This window comes from Symphalangus syndactylus, chromosome 11 (genome assembly GCF_028878055.3).
Source record: "Symphalangus syndactylus isolate Jambi chromosome 11, NHGRI_mSymSyn1-v2.1_pri, whole genome shotgun sequence".
NCBI lineage: Eukaryota > Metazoa > Chordata > Mammalia > Primates > Hylobatidae > Symphalangus > Symphalangus syndactylus.
The window spans coordinates 78,056,466-78,074,868 of NC_072433.2; the positions used below are offsets into that span (position 1 = coordinate 78,056,466).

Here is an 18,403-nt window from a genome sequence, read left to right on the forward strand (position 1 = left end):
TGCCCGTCCCGTGCTGTGCGCTCGCACTCCTCAGCCCTTGGATGATCGATGGGACTGGGGGCCGTGGAGCAGGGGGTGGTGCTCGTCTGGGAGGCTCGGGCCGCCCAGGAGCCCATGGAGGGTGTGGGAGGCTCAGGCATGGCAGGCTGCAGGTCCCGAGCCCTGCCCCGCGGGAAGGCAGCTAAGGTCCGGTGAGAAATCGAGCGCAGTGCCCATGGGTCAGCACTGCTGGGGGACCCAGTACACCCTCCGCAGCCGCTGGCCTGGGTGCTAAGCCCCTCATTGTCCTGGGCCAGCAGGGCCGGTGGGCTGCTCCGAGTGGGGGGGCCCGCCAAGCCCACGCCCACCCGGAACTCCAGCCGGCCCTCAAGCCCCGCGCACAGCCCGGGTTCCCGTTCGCGCCTCTCCCTCCACACCTCCCTGCAAGCTGAGGGAGCCGGCTCCCGCCTAGGCCAGCCCAGAAAGGAGCTCCCACAGTGCAGCGGTGGGCTGAAGGGCTCCTCAAGTGCCACCAAAGTGGGAGCCCAGGCAGAGGAGGCACCGAGAGCGAGCGACGGCTGTGAGGACTGCCAGCATGCTGTCACCTCTCAAAAATGTGTAAGGCCCTCTGAGGTCTAGGGTTAGAACCAGCACATCATCATTTTTATCTTGTTCTATTGGCCAAAACAAGTCACATATCCAAATTTAAAGTCTAGAGGCGGGGAAATACGCTTTTCCCACAATGAGACACCCATGATCCGTCACATGGTAAAGATTATGGATATAGGAAGGGGTGAGGAATTGGGACCAATAATACTAGTTACTGAAGGTGCTTTTAGGAAAGGCAAAAAACTCACAATGGGATATTATTGTAAACATTTAGATAATTATAAACATTTTTGCAACCTATTCAATTAGGAGCTATCAATGTCACATATACCACGGTTCCTGGAATCCTGAGTCTGAAGAACCAAACAGTAGGAAACCTAGCAGAGCCAGAAGTTGATTTTGTCCCTGTCATTGGCTTTCTGATTTTAGAAGAAGGGAAAACAGCGGCAGCCATCAACATTACCATTCTTGAGGTAAAACTCTTATATATTTTTCCTTATTATTGTATTGAACCCGAAGTAACTACATAGAAGGTAGAAATTGATGGAAGAGTCTATAACATATAAGAAGTAACATTTAGTAAGACACTTCTAGTAACTTTGCATTTTAAGACATCAAGTTTCATGAAAACTAAGTTTACCTGAGTTTTTTCTATTAGTAAAAAAAAAAAAAAAAAAAAATTACTCTGAATTTAATATCAGGTTTGGACACTCTACAATTATAATACCAGAAACTTGGTGAATTCTTTTCTGCTTGTTCCCCCTGCTGGTACCTTTAAATCATCTTATTTCTTTTCTTGATTTTGTTGTTGTTTGTTTTTTTAATCTGTTCTTGTTTAGATAGACAGGCCTGCTGTTACGTATTTTATTATAGACATGTCTGTGATAAAGAATTTTCTTAGGGCAGTCTCTTTTGAGATGCCATAGACCTAAGAGGTTTCAGGGAGTATTTTGATTACTCCAAAGGATTCTTTGGACCAGAAAATCCATGTATGTCAGAATCTTTGTTGGTAGTAGGACCGGTTAAATTAGAGATAGGGAGAAACTCACTAGAGGCAGATGGCACAAAATACGATTATGGTTACGTTAAGCTTAACATAATCATTAGTGATTGAAATTACATTTTAAAGAATTTTTCATATTGTGGAATCTCATGTTGTTTTGGGACTCGGTTACCTAAATACATTTCCAAGAGGTTTATAAAAATGGTACTCATGGAGGGAGTAGGAGATGGTGTGTAGGACAGGGGAAGGGAAAGAGGGAGAAAGCATGAATATTGCAGTTGAAAAAATATTTTTCAATTACTATGTATTTTGGGAGTTCTATTTTAAAATGTATTTTATTATCTTGGAGGCTTGTACTTTTACAAAATTATAAGTGGTGTAAACCATCTACCAACTGAAGTCAGTAACTTATTTTGTTGATTACTGTGGCACTGTGACCTAATATAACAGTATAAAAATTCGAAAGCTGTAAAATTAAAGGTAATATTATGTCAGTATATGGGATATAACACGAGATTTGATAAAGCTTTCAAGTAAGTTATCTTTCAAATGTATACTCTATTAATAAAAATATAAATAAATGGATTGATTATTCCTTAGATATGTTAGTTTTTAAAGCAGAGAATATACAGTTACCCTTATTTTCTCTGAGGAGTCTAGATTTTTTTGAACATGGGGTTTTTGGTTCCACCTTTATTTCATCTTAGATCTCTGCAACCTTTTCTGCTCGCTAAGTAGCACTAGATTAAGAGACTGCAGGCCTATGCATGTAGGAGCAAGCTGCCCTGGGGAGTGGTAGGGAGGAGGTATTGCATGGGGGGTGGGGGACAGTAAGAGTAGGCACAGCAGTCCTTCTATGTCACTGACCTTGTAACTCATGTTGGTCCGTCTATTACATAAGACAATCTAGAGACCATGATTTTCACTTATATTTTCACATGGAAACATGACTCCATTAAATAAAGTGAGGAGAAAAGCATATGTTAGTGAGTGTGTACTGACATTATATATGCATAAATGTACACACACATTGTGTTTCTTTGTAAATATTGATGGCTGGCTGATCACTCTTGACATGGATTTTGCTAATCCTTATGTTTTTGGTACCTGCCTTATTTTCATTGCTATTACGTGGACTGGTGATTAATAATAATAGCTATTAATTTTAAAGCATTTTCTCTAGGCCACTCTACACGTATGATTTGTAATCATTATTACAATCTCCCGCCCAAAGGAGCTATTATTGCCCCATTATAGAGATAGTAGAATTGGAGTCCTAAAATTTAAGTAACTTACTTAAAATTATAGAATTTGGTACTAGGCCTCCTTGAACTGCAGAGTCTTTTTTTTTTCATGGTATTCTATTCCTCCTTCTACACACTGGATATTAAGGTGATTTAAAATGTTTTGTTCATATTATGTTTAAAATAATTAGGCTTATATATTTATATAATTGGTTTACATGTTATATAAATCTAGATTAAAAATGTTAAAATATTTAAGTGATTTCATGTGGGTCAACCTAATTACTTCCTGTACAACCAAGTATAAGTTTAATACTTTTATGTTTATTTTTTCTAATTTACATCTCTCTACTTTATGGTTGCATTATTTTTTCTATTCTTTTTTTTTTTTAGTTTTTTTTAATTATTATACTTTAGGTTTTGGGGTACATGTGCACAATGTGCAGGTTTGTTACATATGTATCCATGTGCCATGTTGATTTCCTGCACCCATTAACTCGTCATTTAGCATTAGGTGTATCTCCTAATGCTGTCCCTCCCTCCTCCCCCAACCCCCCAACAGTCCCTGGAGTGTGATGTTCCCCTTCCTGTGTCCATGAGTTCTCATTGTTCAATTCCCACCTGTGAGTGAGAACATGTGGTGTTTGGTTTTTTGTCCTTGTGATAGTTTACTGAGAATGATGTTTTCCAGTTTCATCCATGTCCCTACAAAGGACATGAACTCATCATTTTTTGTGGCTGCATAGTATTCCATGGTGTATATGTGCCACATTTTCTTAATCCAGTCTATCGTTGTTGGACATTTGGGTTGGTTCCAACTCTTTGCTATTGTGAATAGTGCCGCAATAAACATACGTGTGCGTGTGTCTTTATAGCAGCATGATTTATAGTCCTTTGGCTATATACCCAGTAATGGGATGGCTGGGTCAAATGGTATTTCTAGTTCTAGATCCCTGAGGAATCGCCACACTGACTTCCACAATGGTTGAACTAGTTTACAGTCCCACCAACAGTGTAAAAGTGTTCCTATTTCTCCACATCCTCTCCAGCACTTGTTGTTTCCTGCTTTTTTAGTGATGGCATTCTAACTGGTGTGAGATGGTATCTTACTGTGGTTTTGATTTGCATTTCTCTGATGGCCAGTGATGATGAGCATTTCTTCATGTGTTTTTTGGCTGCATAAATGTCTTCTTTTGAGAAGTGTCTGTTTATGTCCTTTGCCCACTTTTTGATGGGGTTGTTTGTTGTTTTCTTGTAATTTGTTTGAGTTCATTGTAGATTCTGGATATTAGCCCTTTGTCAGATGAGTAGGTTGCAAAAATTTTCTCCCATTCTGTAGGTTGCCTGTTCACCCTGATGGTAGTTTCTTTTGCTGTGCAGAAGCTCTTTAGTTTAATTAGATCCCATTTGTCAATTTTGGCTTTTGTTGCCATTGCTTTTGGTGTTTTTTAGACATGAAGTCCTTGCCCACGCCTATGTCCTGAATGGTATTGCCTAGGTTTTCTTGTAGGATTTTAATGGTTTTAGGTCTAACATTTAAGTCTTTAATCCATCTTGAATTAATTTTTGTATAAGGTGTAAGGAAGGGATCCAGTTTCAGCTCTCCACATATGGCTAGCCAGTTTTCCCAGCACCATTTATTAAATAGGGAATCCTTTCCCCATTTCTTGTTTTTGTCAGGTTTGTCAAAGATCAGATAGTTGTAGATATGTGGCATCATTTCTGAGGGCTCTGTTCTGTTCCATTGATCTATGTCTCTGTTGTGGTACCAGTACCATGCTGTTTTGGTTACTGTAGCCTTGTAGTATAGTTGGAAGTCAGGTAGCGTGATGCCTCCAGCTTTGTTCTTTTGGCTTAGGATTGACTTGGCGATGCGGGCTCTTTTTTGGTTCCATATGAACTTTAAAGTAGTTTTTTCCAATTCTGTGAAGAAAGTCATTGGTAGCTTGATGGGGATGGCATTGAATCTATAAATTACCTCGGGCGGTATGGCCATTTTCACGATATTGATTCTTCCAACCCATGAGCATGGAATGTTCTTCCATTTGTTTGTATCCCCTTTTATTTCACTGAGCAGTGGTTTGTAGTTCTCCTTGAAGGGGTCCTTCACATCTCTTGTAAGTTGGATTCCTAGGTATTTTATTCTCTTTGAAGCAATTGTGAATGGGAGTTCACTCATGATTTGGCTCTCTGTTTGTCTGTGATTGGTGTACAAGAATGCTTGTGATTTTTGTACATTGATTTTGTATCCTGAGACTTTGCTGAAGTTGCTAATCAGCTTAAGGAGATTTTGGGCTGAGACAATGGGGTTTTCTAGATATACAATCATGTCATCTGCAAACAGGGACAATTTGACTTCCTCTTTTCCTAATTGAATACCCTTTATTTCCTTCTCCTGCCTGATTGCTCTGGCCAGAACTTCCAGCACTATGTTGAATAGGAGCAGTGAGAGAGGGCATCCCTGTCTTGTGCCAGTTTTCGGAGGGAATGCTTCCAGTTTTTGCCCATTCAGTATGATATTGGCTGTGGGTTTGTCGTAGATAGCTCTTATTATTTTGAGATACGTCCCATCAATACCTAATTTGTTGAGAGTTTTTAGCATGAAGAGTTGTTGAATTTTGTCAAAGGCCTTTTCTGCATCTATTGAGATAATCATGTGGTTTTTGTCTTTGGTTCTGTTTATATGCTGGATTACATTTATTGATTTGCATATGTTGAACCAGCCTTGCATCCCAGGGATGAAGCCCACTTGATTATGGTGGATAAGCTTTTTGATGTGCTGCTGGATTCGTTTTGCCAGTATTTTATTGAGGATTTTTGCATCAATGTTCATCAAGGATATTGGTCTGAAATTCTCTTTTTTGGTTATGTCTCTGCCAGGCTTTGGTATCAGGACGATGCTGGCTTCATAAAATGTGTTAGGGAGGATTCCCTCTTTTTCTATCGATTGGAATAGTTTCAGAAGGAATGGTACCAGTTCCTCCTTGTACCTCTGGTAGAATTCGGCTGTGAATCCATCAGGTCCTGGACTCTTTTTGGTTGGTAAGCTATTGATTATTGCCACAATTTCAGAACCTGTTATTGGTCTATTCAGAGATTCAGCTTCTTCCTGGTTTAGTCTTGGAAGGGTGTATTTGTCAAGGAATTTATCCATTTCTTCTAGATTTTCTAGTTTATTTGCATAGAGGTGTTTGTAGTATTCTCTGATGGTAGATTGTATTTCTGTGGGATCGGTGGTGATATCCCCTTTTTCATTTTGTATTGCATCTATTTGAGTCTTCTCTCTTTTCTTCTTTATTAGTCTTGCTAGCGGTCTATCAGTTTTGTTGATCTTTTCAAAAAACCAGCTCCTGGATTCATTAATTTTTTGAAGGGTTTTTTGTGTCTCTATTTCCTTCAGTTCTGCTCTGATTTTAGTTATTTCTAGCCTTCTGCTAGCTTTTGAATGTGTTTGCTCTTGCTTTTCTAGTTCTTTTAATTGCGATGTTAGGGTGTCAATTTTGGATCTTTCCTGCTTTCTCTTGTGGGCATTTAGTGCTATAAATTTCCCTCTACACACTGCTTTGAACGTGTCCCAGAGATTCTGGTATGTTGTGTCTTTGTTCTCGTTGGTTTCAAAGAACATCTTTATTTCTGCCTTCATTTCATTATGTACCCAATAGTCATTCAGGAGCAGGTTGTTCAGTTTCCATGTAGTTGAGCGGTTTTGAGTGAGTTTCTTCATCCTGAGTTCTAGTTTGATTGCACTGTGGTCTGAGAGACAGTTTGTTATAATTTCTGTTCTTTTACATTTGCTGAGGAGAGCTTTACTTCCAACTGTGTGGTCAATTTTGGAATAGGTGTGGTGTGGTGCTGAAAAAAATGTATATTCTGTTGATTTGGGGTGGAGAGTTCTGTAGATGTCTATTAGGTCCACTTTGTGTAGAGCTGAGTTCAATTCCTGGATATCCTTGTTAACTTTCTGTCTCTTTGATCTGTCTAATGTTGACAATGGGGTATTAAAATCTCCCATTATTATTGTGTGGGAGTTTAAGTCCCTTTGTAGGTCACTCAGGACTTGCTTTATGAATCTGGGTGCTCCTGTGTTGGTGCATATATATTTAGGATAGTTAGCTCTTCTTGTTGAATTGATCCCTTTACCATTATGAATGGCCTTCTTTGTCTCTTTTGATCTTTGTTGGTTTAAAGTCTATTTTATCAGAGACTAGGATTGCAACCCCTGCCTTTTTTTGTTTTCCATTTGCTTGATAGATCTTCCTCCATCCCTTTATTTTGAGTCTATGTGTGTCTGCACGTGAGATCGGTTTCCTTAATACAGCACACTGATGGGTCCTGACTCCTTATCCAGTTTGCCAGTCTGTGTCTTTTAATTGGAGCAGTTAGCCCATTTACATTTAACGTTAATATTGTTATGTGTGAATCTGATCCTGTCATTATGATGTTAGTTGGTTATTTTGCTCGTTAGCTGATGCAGTTTCTTCCTAGCCTCGATGGTCTTTACAATTTGGCATGTTTTTGCAGTGGCTGGTACTGGTTGTTCCTTTCCATATTTAGTGCTTCCTTCAGGAGCTCTTTTAGGGCAGGCCTGGTGGTGACAAAATCACTCAGCATTTGCTTGTCTGTAAAGTATTTTATTTCTCCTTCACTTATGAAGCTTAGTTTGGCTGGATATGAAATTCTGGGTTGAAAATTCTTTAAGAATGTTGAATATCGGCCCCCACTCTCTTCTGGCTTGTAGAGTTTCTGCCGAGAGATCAGCTGTTAGTCTGATGGGCTTCCCTTTGTGGGTAACCTGACCTTTCTCTCTGGCTGCCCTTAACATTTTTTCCTTCATTTCAACTTTGGTGAATGTGACAATTATGTGTCTTGGAGTTGCTCTTCTCGAGGAGTATCTTTGTGGCGTTCTCTGTATTTCCTGAATCTGAATGTTGGCCTGCCTTGCTAGATTGGGGAAGTTCTCCTGGATAATATCTTGCAGAGTGTTTTCCAACTTGGTTCCATTCTCCCCGTCATTTTCAGGTACACCAATCAGACGTAGGTTTGGTCTTTTCACATAGTCCCAAATTTCTTGGAGGCTTTGTTCATTTCTTTTTATTCTTTTTTCTCTAAACTTCCCTTCTCGCTTCATTTCATTCATTTCATCTTCCATCAGCGATACCCTTTCTTCCAGTTGATCGCATCTGCTACGGAGGCTTCTGCAATCTTCGCGTAGTTCTCGAAACTTGGCTTTCGGCTCCATCAGCTCCTTTAAGCCCTTCTCTCCATTGGTTATTCTAGTTATCCATTCTTCTAATTTTTTTTCAAAGTTTTTAACTTCTTTGCTATTGTTTTGAATTTCCTCCCGTAGCTCAGAGTAGTTTGATCGTCTGAAGCCTTCTTCTCTCAACTCGTCAAAGTCATCCTCCATCCAGCTTTGTTCCGTTGCTGGTGAGGAACTGCGTTCCTTTGGAGGAGGAGAGGTGCTCTGCTTTTTAGAGTTTCCAGTTTTTCTGCTCTGTTTTTTCCCCATCTTTGTGGTTTTATCTACTTTTTGTCTTTGATGATGGTGATGTACAGATGGGATTTTGGTGTGGATGTCCTTTCTGTTTGTTAGTTTTCCTTCTACCAGACAGGACCCTCAGCTGCAGGTCTGTTGGAGTTTACTAGAGGTCCACTCCAGACCCTGTTTGGCTGGGTGTCAGCAGTGATGGCTGCAGAACAGCGGATTTTCGTGAGACCACGAATTCTGCTGTCTGATAGTTGCTCTGGAAGTTTTGTCTCAGAGGAGTACCCGGCCAAGTGAGGTGTCAGTCTGTCCCTACTGGGGGAGTGCCTCCCAGTTAGGCTGCTCAGGGGTGAGGGACCCACTTTAGGAGGCAGTCTGTCCGTTCTCAGATCTCCAGCGGCATGCTGGGAGAACCACTACTCTCTTCAAAGCTGTCAGTCAGACAGGGACATTTAAGTCTGTGGAGGTTTCTGCTGAATTTTTGTTTGTCTGTGCCCTGCCCCCAGAGGTGGAGCCTACAGAGGCAGGCAGGCCTCCTTGAGCTGTGGTGGGCTCCACCCAGTTCGAGCTTCCTGGCTGCTTTGTTTACCTAAGCAAGCCTGGGCAATGGCGGGCGCCCCTCCCCCAGCCTCGCTGCGGCCTTGCAGCTTGATCTCAGACTGCTGTGCTAGCAATCAGCGAGACTCCATGGGCATAGGACCCTCCGAGCCAGGTGCGGGACACAATCTCCTGGTGTGCCATTTTCCAGGCCTGTTGGAAAAGCGCAGTATTAGGGTGGGACTGACCCGATATTCCAGGTGCCATCTGTTACCCCTTTCTTTGACTAGGAAAGGGAACTCCCTGACTCCTTGCGCTTCCCGAGTGAGGCAATGCCTCGCCCTGCTTCGGCTCGCACACAGTGCGCTTTACCAACTGTCCTGCACCCACTGTTTGGCACTCCCTAGTGAGATGAAACCGGTACCTCAAGCAGAAATGCAGAAATCACCCGTCTTCTGTGTCGCTCAGGCTGGGAGCTGGAGACCGGAGCTGTTCCTATTCGGCCATCTTGGCTCCACCTATGGTTGCATTTTTGTATCTTCTGTATACTAATTATACAGTTTAATTTAAAAACAGTTTCTGAGGGTTAATTACTTTGAGAGTATTACTAAAGGAATGTAATGAGTGTAATTTTTTCAGGATGATATACCAGAGCTGGAAGAATATTTCCTGGTGAATTTAACTTACGTTGAACTTACCATGGCTGCTTCAACTTCATTTCCTCCCAGACTAGGTATGTGGAGTTTCTTGTTTGTTTCTTTTTACTCACTTCAGATGAAATGAAGAAACTTCGTTTTTGAATCAGAAGTGATCATTGTGCTGTTTTGTTAATCTTGGCTATGTGTTAAAATATGATGGGCTTTTATATTTATTTTTGATACTCTCATATATTTCAATTTTTACAATGAACAATGTAAAGACATTAAAAATTATTGTGTGATGTTCTTTAAATTTTACAACTATTTTATAAACAAATTTGTAATCCTCAAAATAGCTCTTTGGAAGGTATTTTCCTTTCATTTTCTTTTAAAATTAGCTGTTTTCAGTAGATCTCCAAACTCTCAGATGTTTTTATTTTCTTTCAGGTTAAGCAGTGCTGATGTTTGCTTCTTTGTTGCTTTGTTGTGTTCTCTGCTTCTTTTTTGACCTTTTATCTTTTTCTTTTCATGCTTTTAGAAAAGACTCAGTTAATTCATTACAGACTGAAAGGTAAAACCTGAACCTTGGTACAAACTTATCTAGATTCCTTTGAAAAGATGTATTCCTATGTTTAAACACAAACTCCTCTTTCAGTGTGGACATTTACTACTGGGAAATTTTGTCGGAAGCCTGTAGGTGTGATGGCCCAATAGAGGGTGGTGCTGAGTTGATTAGAAGGGGTGCTGGACAGGGGAAAGTTAATTTGGATTAAAGGAAGAGAAGCATGGCCAGGAGCAGTGGCCTGGGAAACAGGCATTCCTCATTCATTTCTGAAGCTCACTGTGATAACTTTGAAAATATTGAAAGGAAATAATCAGTTTCTAACCTATTGTTTGAATAGTTTGAGTTCTTTTGCTAAAGAAATAGATGATTCCAATGAGTAGGCTGTTTACATCAAGTATTATTACAAGATATTCACACTAAGACAACTAACAAAACAATTCATATTTCTTTCATCCTCTTACTGAGATAATTTGAATAGTTAACTTCTCTTGAGTGGTTTCTAATGCTCCTATTTCAAGTGCTTTGTACCTTAGTAATGTCATTACTTACATTTTCTCATTTTACAGATGAGGTAGCTTAGGCTAAGAGAAGCTGTGTAATATGCCCCAAATCACACAGCTAGAGAGTGGTAGAGCTGACTTCAGTGGTGTGGTCTGATTTTAGAATCTCTGCTTTTTAGCCTCTTGTCTGATGGACGCAAACCCTGATTTTATATGCTTTCCTGGACAGTGTTGTTCTTTTCACTCTGCAGAGAATTACACTCTCCCTACCCTTTCCCCATCCAGGCAGCTACCATAAGTGTCCTAGACTAAGGTAGCACCTCTGAAATTTAAAAGGTAAAGAACAAAGTATTAAAAACAAAAATCAAAACCAAACCAAAAAACCAATTGGGAGCAGGATTAGTTAATATTTTAAGACTAGTCCAGGAGCAGGGTTAGTAATATTTTAAGACTGAAACCGAAAAGCCAACCAGGAGCAGAGTTAGTTAATGTTTTAAGGTATTGGTAACATACTAAGTTTGGTGGATAGAATAAAAATAAAAAGGGAAGATAAGTTTACTTTGATATTAATCTCTCTTGACTTCACCAGACTTTTTCCCCATCTTTCCCATGTGTCTCTACTTCTGTTTGTATCCATGTCTCTCTGTGTCTCTTTTGCACACCTCTCTTTTCTCTGTACCTTTCCTTGCACTTCTCTTTTCATTTATTTTTCATTTTTTTCCTCTTTCTACTCTTTCTAACTGTCCCTATTTTCCTTTCCTCCTGAAATAGTGATATTGTAGAATAGAGATGCCAAATATGTTTTAACTAATTAAAATAATAGAAACAAAATAGTAATCTCAGTTGTTTATTATTTTATACTGTTCTCAGTTGATTAAATTTCTATAAATCAGTGGCTCTTGTTAGCCAGAAGTATCCTTATTCAGATGTGATAAGCGTTGTCTCTTTATTTTCTTAAACATCTTTTGAGTAATGTTGATAATACCTGTATATTATGAATTATATAATTTCAAAGGTACTGTCTTTAAGTCCTATATCAAAAATATCTTTAATCATTTATATGTATTTTAAGATATGCTTCTATGTTTTTTTAGATTCAGAAGGTTTGACTGCACAAGTTATTATCGATGCCAATGATGGGGCCCGAGGTGTAATTGAATGGCAACAAAGCAGGTAAGGCCAAGGCTGTGTGGGAGCCCTCTTCTGGGTTTCATATTATTTACTATCTACCAAATAAAATTTTAGAAGGGAAAAATTGATTTTTTTTGGTCTTTGTTTTTTTTACTATATTATAGGTTTGAAGTAAATGAAACCCATGGAAGTTTAACATTGGTAGCCCAGAGGAGCAGAGAACCTCTTGGCCATGTTTCCTTATTTGTGTATGCTCAGAATTTGGAAGCACAAGTGGGGCTGGATTATATCTTCACCCCAATGGTGGGTTTCAAAATCTATCACAGATGACTTTTACAAATTATTTTATAATCATTATTCCTTGAGAATTACAGTGATTTAGTTCCCATATAAATTATTCTTAAAAACCATTGTATATTTCACAGTAAATTAGGACAGAAGATTTCCACATGGTAAAATAGTTCCTTTAACTATTTTAGTAAATATAAATTGAATTTTCATTACTATTCTAAATATTATTCTGTATGTATTAACTATTTCATTACAGTATTTGATACTAGAGAATACAAGCTGCAATATTAAAGAATTTATATCATTAGATAATCTTCCCAGAATGTTTCTTACACTTCTCGAAAATTTTAACTCTTTCATTTCTTTGTTTTTGCTCACTGAAACACGTTTAGTGGTTTTAAAATACTTTTACTTGGTCTCTTCATGCCTTTTATTTCTTAGCCAAATGTTTACTTTCTTCTCTTTCCCTTTAATTTTTTTGGAGACAGAGTCTCGCTCTGTCACTCAGGTTGGAGTGCAGTGGTGCGATCTCGGCTCACTGCAACCTCCACCTCCCAGGTTCAAGCAATTCTCCTGCCTCAGCCTCCCGAGTAGGTGGGATTACAGGTGGCCACCACCATGCCTGGCTAATTTTTTTTTGTATTTTTGGTGTATTTTATATTTTTAGTGTATTTCACCATGTTGGCCAGAGTGGTCTCAAACTCCTGGCCTCAAGTGATCAGCCTGCCTCGGCCTCACATAGTGCTGGGATTACAGGCGTGAGCCACTGCGCCCAGCCCCCTCATAATTTTTACTTTTTAAACTTAATATTGCCAATTTAAATAAAAAGATATAAACCAAAATATAAGGAAACAAAATTCAATGTAAAATAGCTTGTTCTTTACATTCACAACTATGTTGTATTTCTTTCCAAACATTCTATAGAAACTCACAGTGTATATAAATATAATACGTTCTGCTTTTACCTTTTTGACCAGATTCTTTATTTTGCTGATGGAGAAAGGTATAAAAATGTCAATATCATGATTCTTGATGATGACATTCCAGAAGGAGATGAAAAATTTCAGCTGATTTTAACAAATCCTTCTCCTGGACTAGAGCTAGGGAAAAATACAACAGGTAATTAATAATTTCTTATAAACAGCTTCCTCTCCTTCATGCTGGGTTCCTTAATATGGGGGAAGATGTAAAGGAATTAGAAAGTCTTGGTGGTTTTCTGTGCTTACAATGAGAATGATTTTAAGTTAGAGCATTTCAGAATTCCTGTGTCTGTGTAACAGTGCCTCTCGCTTGTGTATGTTGGTGTATATATGCATGTATGTAAAAGACAAAGTAGGTTGATACTACAGATAATATTATTTCCTCAGTTATTGTAGGATTATTTAATTTGTAGATGTCTTTCCTTTGGAATTTGAATTTTGTTCTGGTTTCCTACTCAGCAATAGAAGGAATTACAAAGTTAGTTCCTTTAGTGTCATCTACTCTGTAGTATTTTCGCATAGTGTTGAGGTATACTGATACTTCAGACAGATTATGGGAGCCATAATTCTTTGGTTGGAACAGTTTGATATTGTTGCTAAGAGTCATCCTACTCCATTGCTTGATAGGCATTTTGCTGACTGTTTAGAGAAGGTAAGAAAGAGACAAAGGAGAAAACTCGGGAACATACAGAACTTGAGGGTTGGAAGGGCTCTTAAAAAGTCACTTCCGTTCCTTCTGATGATAGACAAGCCAAATGAATTTCAAGGATTGAATGCTGACTGACCCTTCAAACTCCTGTTTTAGTCAGTGGCTGAGCTGGTTTTTTTTTTAAAAAAATTTTAGTTTGATGAATATTTGCATTCCTAAATTGTTGGCCTTTATGGAGAAATTTGATTTGTAGTTGAAAATATACAAGAATTCTGAGTAACCTGAGGATTGGTTTTTACTTTTCTTGCTGTTTTGATAAAATACATTGATATTTCTAAGTCCCCAGAAGCCTTTTTTTTTTTTTTTTTTTTTTGAGGCTGTGGCTGTTGTTTCAAGTTCAAAGAGTATATGTTTGAGATCAAATCATTTTCTTGTAGAACATAGTGGGTTGGTAAAGGGTTGTATGAATGGATACCATGTGTTGGTTGAGAATAGTCTATGTACAAATAACAGAAAACCCAATGCAAATGGATTTAAACACATACAATTTATTGGTTTATTTAACCTGAGGGTACAGCAACATATGGCTTTAGATGAGGCAGGAGCAGGACTTAATGCTGCCAGAGATCCTGAGGTTTTCTGTCTCTTTTCTTTGCCTTTTGGAATATTGGCTTCATTGCAAGGCTAACGTTATTCATTGTCATAAGATGGTGATCAGGACCATTCTTCTGCATTTCATATAACAGGAAAGAGAGAGTATTCAAATTCATGCATTCCTATAAGGTCCTCATAAAAATCTGATTGAAATTACATAGGTTACATGCCCACCTCCATAAGTAGGAGAAAGGAATGTATTATTGGACTCTCTCAAGGTTACTTTATATTTGTAATTTTCTATTTTTAAAGATTAAAAAATTCCTCAGAGCAATAACAGAGCTTTGACAGTGAGTCATTTCTTAAACCATGCCCCATTGATTGACCTTGAGACTGTTTCCAAACCCTTATAAAGTTTCAGTAAATATCCTTTTACATAAATCTCTGTATATGTGGATAATTAAGATTATCTGTTGAGTACAGTGCATGTTGAGTGAAAGGACTCATCCACTGCCTTCTGTGTTAGTTACGTTTCAATGTGTACATATACGATAGTTTCTCTATATCCTTACCAGCAATTTCTTTAGTCTTTAAATTTTTATATGCCATTTCTAATGACTGGAAAATATGTGGTTGTATTATACATTATCGTGCATTTTTTTCTTTCATTTTCCTGTTTGTTAGTGAGCTTGACACTGGTTTTTGTTTTTTTTTTTTACTTTGTGATCCTGTTTTTCATATCCCTTATGTACTTTCCTGTGGTTTTTGCTTTACTGGTTTGTAGGAATAGTTATATATTTTGAATTCAACCCTTCGCCTCTTAAATATATTGCAGATATTTCTCCCAGTCTGTCATTTATCTTTTATTATAATGTCTGTTATTATAAAATTTTTTTAAATTTAAAATATCAAATATTTTCTGATATGCTTTTAAATCCTACTTACTTAGGTCTTTTCACCCAAATGCTATAAAATATTTTACTATATTTTTCTACTATTTTCATTGTTTTGATTTATAGTTACATTATTGCACATATAAGGAATTTATTCATTGGTGGTGTGTGAGGCAAGGATACAACTTCATTTTTCTTCTAAAATGTAGAAAATAATACCCTAATATCGTACAGAGAAATATCCATTAGCCATTAATTTTCAACATGAAATATCTACCCTTCTTTTTTTCCTTTTATCTATCCATCTACCTATCATTTTCCTGGACTCTGTTTTGTTCTATTTGCCTATTTATGTGTTAATAGCATACTGTTTTATTTATCATAGCCTTGAAGTACATTTTGATAGTTTTTCAGGCCAAATATTTTTCTTTTTTTTTCTCTAAATTATCTCACCTATTCCTTAAAAAGTCTCTTTCATATGAACATTAGATTTAAGCTGAGATCTATAAAACAAACAAACAATTTTGACTGGAGTTGAATTAAAATTATGGATTAATTTGGATGGATTTGACATCACTATAATATTGAGTTTTCTGATTTAGAAATATAAAATGCCTCTCCAGGAATTTAGATCTTTTATACCATTGCCTGCCCTTGTGTTCGCTCAAAACCAAACTATAAGACAAGGATTTGGACAAGGATTTAGTTTATTTGAGAGGTGATCTCTGGAGGCCTGATGAGAAATGAGGAGGTGAGAGAGAGGAAAGCTGATAGATGATGTCCTAATGAGCAGTACTGCTGTGGGCAACTGACAGTCCTGCTGGTGTTCCTCTTAGACACTGGATTGAATGAAGCTTAGGACTGTCCCATGACAAGGAAAGAAATCTGGGCTGTTCATTCACCAGCTCCTATTTCTGATCATTTGAGAGTTGCTCTTGGGTGTTAAATTTGCAACAGTTCTGACCTTACTCCTGCATGGGCTGATGCTGTCTTCAGGTAGAAAGAGACCACTGGGCAAATAGGAACTGCTGCAGGTGACTTTAGAGTGGCTGAAAGGGAGGTGCTGACAGTGTCTGCCACAGTTATACATTAAAATTTTGTGATTTTCTTCATATAGGTTTTATAGTTTTTACATTAGGCTAATTTCTTTTTTTTTTTTTTTTTTTTGAGACAGAGTCTCGCTGTGTCACCTGGGCACCCAGGCTGGAGTGCAGTGGTGCGATCTCGGCTCACTGCAAGCTCCGCCTCCCGGGTTCACTCCATTCTCCTGCCTCAGCCTCTCCGAGTAGCTGGGACTACAGGCGCCCACCACCACACCCGGCTAATTTTTTGTATTTTTTTAGTAGAGACGGGGTTTCACCGTGGTCTCGATCTCCTGACCTCGTGATCCACCCGCCTCGGCCTCCCAAAGTGCTGGGATTACAAGCGTGAGCCACCGTGCCTGGCCTACATTAGGCTAATTTCTAAGTATTGTTGCTATTGTGAATAAGGTCTACTTTTCTTTTTTTTTTTTAAATAGCTGATCTTTAGAGATATTATAATAGTCTTTAAGAATGTATGATCTGAAGCAGACTTCTTGACTTTGTGCACCAGGTCTGCCACTTCCCAGCTTGTAAACTTCTTCAAATTACCTGAATGTGCTTCAATCATAGGTTCTGTAAAATGAGACTAATAATATAATCAATATCATAGGGTTATTGTGAGAATTAAAAGAGTTAATGTAGCTTAAGCAATTAGTAAGTTCTTAATAGTATTAGTTGTAATTGTTATTAATATAAGTGACAGTAAAAAATAGAACACTCTTGATTTGTGAAGGTTACTCAGCTTGCTGTGTTCTTACTATAGTTCTAATATTTTCTCTTACATTTTCTTCATAGACAATCATGTCATCTAGAAAATAGTGACAGTTGTGACTCTTTCCACTACTTTTACAGGTGTTATCTGGCTGATAGCCTTGGGACACTGTTAAATAGTAGCAATTATGACAGACATTATCATTTTGTTTCTGTGTCTAGTGGGAATGCTGCTAATGTTTCAATATTTGATATTTGTTGTTGACTTCTGAGAGATATTGCTTCATCAGGTTATCCCAAGATTACTGAGTATTTTTCTGTCATGAGTGAATATGTTATTTTATTAAATGCTTTAAAAAATTCTGTCATTTTTAAGATCATCTTAAGACAATCACCTTAGGTAAAGAGTTGGCCTAGTTTTCAATTAGACATCCACACTTTTTTCAGCATTTATAACCTCTTCTATTTTCATTTGTTGCTTTAATATTTTTATTTTGGCAGCCTTAATTATTGTCCTTGCTAATGATGATGGCCCTGGAGTTCTATCATTTAACAACAGTGAGCACTTTTTCCTAAGAGAGCCAACAGCTCTCTACGTCCAGGAGAGTGTTGCAGTATTGTACATTGTTCGGGAACCTGCACAAGGATTGTTTGGAACAGTGACAGTTCAGTTCATTGTGACAGAAGTGAATTCCTCAAATGAATCTAAAGATCTGACTCCTTCCAAAGGCTATATTGTTTTAGAAGAAGGTGTTCGATTCAAGGTACAGTAAGAAGCTTTAATGAGAATGGAAGTTTATCTTTAATATTTACAAAATAAATTTCTCTTAGGTGTGCACTTAAGTCCTAGAATGAAAAAAACAATACTTCCAGCTTAGGTGTTAGGTAAAGACATGATTCATTTACTATGTGACAAGTGCTATAGTTCTATTTACTCTGTATAAAGTGCAACTGGAAAAATTTACTATTAATAGGGTAAAAGAATATGCAAATAATAAAGAAAATATATCTATGGCTATTTTAAATTTTCAGCACATTTAAATTGCATATGTCACTTTATATTGTATATAAACCATATAAAAGAAAACCCAAACCAATTTTTGTAAATGTTAAGTCCCAGCCAATCATTTCCCTTTGCCACATTTTTGTTGAACAAAATGTAACTGTTTACTTCAGACTGCTTGTTTGACAACAACAATAGTTTATTGGAGAAAAAAATGCTGGATTTGGGATAAATATGATCTATACTCACAGTTTACCTTCCCAAATCTCTTTTTCTGTATATTAACAATTTTCTGTTCCTGCTACTAAACTTTATTTTTTAAAACAGTTTAAGTTTAAAATGCAGCACACCAACATGGCACATGTACACATATGTAACAAATCTGCATGGTGTGCACATGTACCCTAGAACTTAAAGTATAATAATAAAAAAAACAAGCAATTTGCAAGATTATGTTGCAAATGTGATTCTTTTTTTTTTTTTTTTTTTTTGAGGCAGAGTCTCACCCT

At 37.8% G+C, this 18,403-nt stretch overlaps 1 protein-coding gene across 6 annotated transcripts in view; it reads left to right on the forward strand.

Annotated features, from left to right (window-relative positions):
• The window catches only part of ADGRV1 (adhesion G protein-coupled receptor V1), a 598,696-nt gene that overhangs the window by 138,050 nt on the left and 442,243 nt on the right, over positions 1 to 18,403 (forward strand). For all 6 annotated transcript variants that reach the window (XM_055297968.2, XM_063612214.1, XM_063612213.1 and 3 more), the window contains 6 exons: positions 898 to 1,061; positions 9,497 to 9,590; positions 11,655 to 11,733; positions 11,856 to 11,994; positions 12,960 to 13,101; positions 17,393 to 17,655. In XM_055297968.2, the coding sequence (XP_055153943.1) occupies positions 898 to 1,061; positions 9,497 to 9,590; positions 11,655 to 11,733; positions 11,856 to 11,994; positions 12,960 to 13,101; positions 17,393 to 17,655 (881 nt within the window). The remainder of the gene's footprint in view (positions 1 to 897; positions 1,062 to 9,496; positions 9,591 to 11,654; positions 11,734 to 11,855; positions 11,995 to 12,959; positions 13,102 to 17,392; positions 17,656 to 18,403) is intronic.